The following is a 1,929-nucleotide window of genomic DNA, read 5'->3' on the forward strand; positions in this document are numbered from 1 at the left end:
TTGAAATTTTCAAGGTGGCGCTGTGGAGCCATTTTGGCAGTGACATGTCCAAGTCCATTAAAATATCCATTTTTTTGGCAGTCCTGATGTGCGTGGCGATTTTGGTGAGTTTTCGATCATGTTTAGGTCCTCAAAAACGCGTTTCAAAAGTCGATAAAATAATAATAAATAATAATAATAAATAATAAATAATCAAAACGGTTACAATAGGGTCCTTGCACTGGTGTGCTCGGACCCTAATAATAATAACAATCATATGCCTTTCAAATTCACCAGGTTTTGGGGGTTCAGAGGATAAAACAAATTACACACAGGATGTTAACTGGTGAGTTTCGACAGTGGACTTTTGAACAGTTTGACAAGCTGCTTCATCCTGTTTCTGTTTTTATGCCAAACTAAAATAACTTTCTGATACCAACTGGAGATGAGTTAAATCTCTCAGAAAGTGAACGCTAACTTTCAAATACAGTAGAAGTACTTCTTTAGGGCTGTGACGAGGGGCAGAATTAAAAATAAAACTTTTGCATCAACATTTAGACATAACTTCAAGACACTCTGAGTGTTTCTGCTCAGACCTGCTCACAAAAGACAGAACATCGGATTTGTTTCTCTAGAACATTTATTGTACGTCCTCTCAGAGGTTTGCAGGGGAAAAAAGCTTCACTTCAGGCTGCTGCTCTCTGCACCACATTCATGTCTTTTAAACTGCGACTGCCACGTGAATCTCTGCTCACAAACGTTGCAGCTGAAGGGTTTCTCCCCGGTGTGAGCTGCCATGTGTCTCGTCATGTGACCTTTTCGTGAGAATCTTTTCTCACACACTGAACAGGTGAACGGCTTCAGGCCAGTGTGGGTCCTCATGTGCTGAACCAAAGTGTGACGCTGAGTGAAACTGTTGCTACAAACTGAGCAGGAGAAGGGTTTCTCCCCCGTGTGAATCCTGAAGTGTGCAGCCAAGTCCGAGCGCTGCCTGAATCTCTTGCTGCACAGTGAACAGCTGAATGGTTTCTCCCCACTGTGGACTCTCATGTGTTTGTCCAGCGACCAGCCGTGGCTGAAGCTGCTGTTGCAAACCGAGCAGATGAACGGCTTCTCTCCTGAGTGACATCTCATGTGAGCAATCAGATGTTCCCGCCGAGTGAAGCTTTTCCCGCAAAACGAGCAGCTGAACGGTTTCTCTCCACTGTGGCACTTGATGTGTCGTTTCAGATTTGTCTTGTGAACAAACGCTTTACCGCAGTCGAAGCATGTGAACGAGTCTTTGTGATGTTTCACAGAGTTTAAGCCTGATGCAGGCTCCCTGGGTTCAGTCCAATCCTCATCGCTGATGTCCGTCTCTGAGGAGTCTGAAGTTCTGTCTTCATGGTGTAAATCTGGTTCTGGTTCTCCCACAGAGTCACTGTTCTCCTCAGTGTGGCTGTGATGAAGCTGTGAAGACTGAGGCTTCTCCTCATCATCCTCACTCTTCACAGGGACAGGAGAGGAGGAGAACTCGCTGATATCAGCCTCCTGACTGCTCCACAGCTCCTCCTGCTCCTCTTTAATGTGAGGGGGCTCTGGGTCCTCCTGGTCCTGGTCTTCTTTCCTCACCAACAGCTGCTGGACTTCTGCGAGAACAAAGACACATCATGGTTTTCAAGAACCCCCTAACTGGAGTAAATCTATCAGACAGGCCTCTCCTGTAGATTATTTACAGAGAAGATAAAGTGTTTTTTTGTTTGTTTGTTTTTAGTTTTTTAGCAGCGGAAAAGGTTTCATCACGGTGTGTTTAAGATATTTTTGGACATTAAAAAAAAAAAAAAAAAAGTATTGCAGAGTAAACAATTTAAACAATTAGTAAAATAACAATCAGTAAATAATTTCATTTAAGAATTAATTGTTATTTGCACCTTCATGCTTTATAAAGAATATTAGAATTTTATTTAAGAG

At 42.9% G+C, this 1,929-nt stretch overlaps 1 protein-coding gene across 1 annotated transcript in view; it reads right to left on the reverse strand.

Moving 5' to 3' along the window:
• Positions 1-601: 601 nt before the first annotated feature.
• The window catches only part of LOC103374653 (endothelial zinc finger protein induced by tumor necrosis factor alpha-like), a 6,559-nt gene continuing 5,231 nt past the window's right edge, over positions 602-1,929 (reverse strand). The window contains exon 5 of the mRNA XM_008304774.1: positions 602-1,607. Within this exon, the coding sequence (XP_008302996.1) occupies positions 661-1,607 (947 nt within the window). The 3' untranslated portion in view covers positions 602-660. The remainder of the gene's footprint in view (positions 1,608-1,929) is intronic.

The sequence above is a fragment of the Stegastes partitus genome, unplaced genomic scaffold (assembly GCF_000690725.1).
Source record: "Stegastes partitus isolate 25-593 unplaced genomic scaffold, Stegastes_partitus-1.0.2 Scaffold2317, whole genome shotgun sequence".
NCBI classification, from domain to species: Eukaryota; Metazoa; Chordata; class Actinopteri; family Pomacentridae; genus Stegastes; species Stegastes partitus.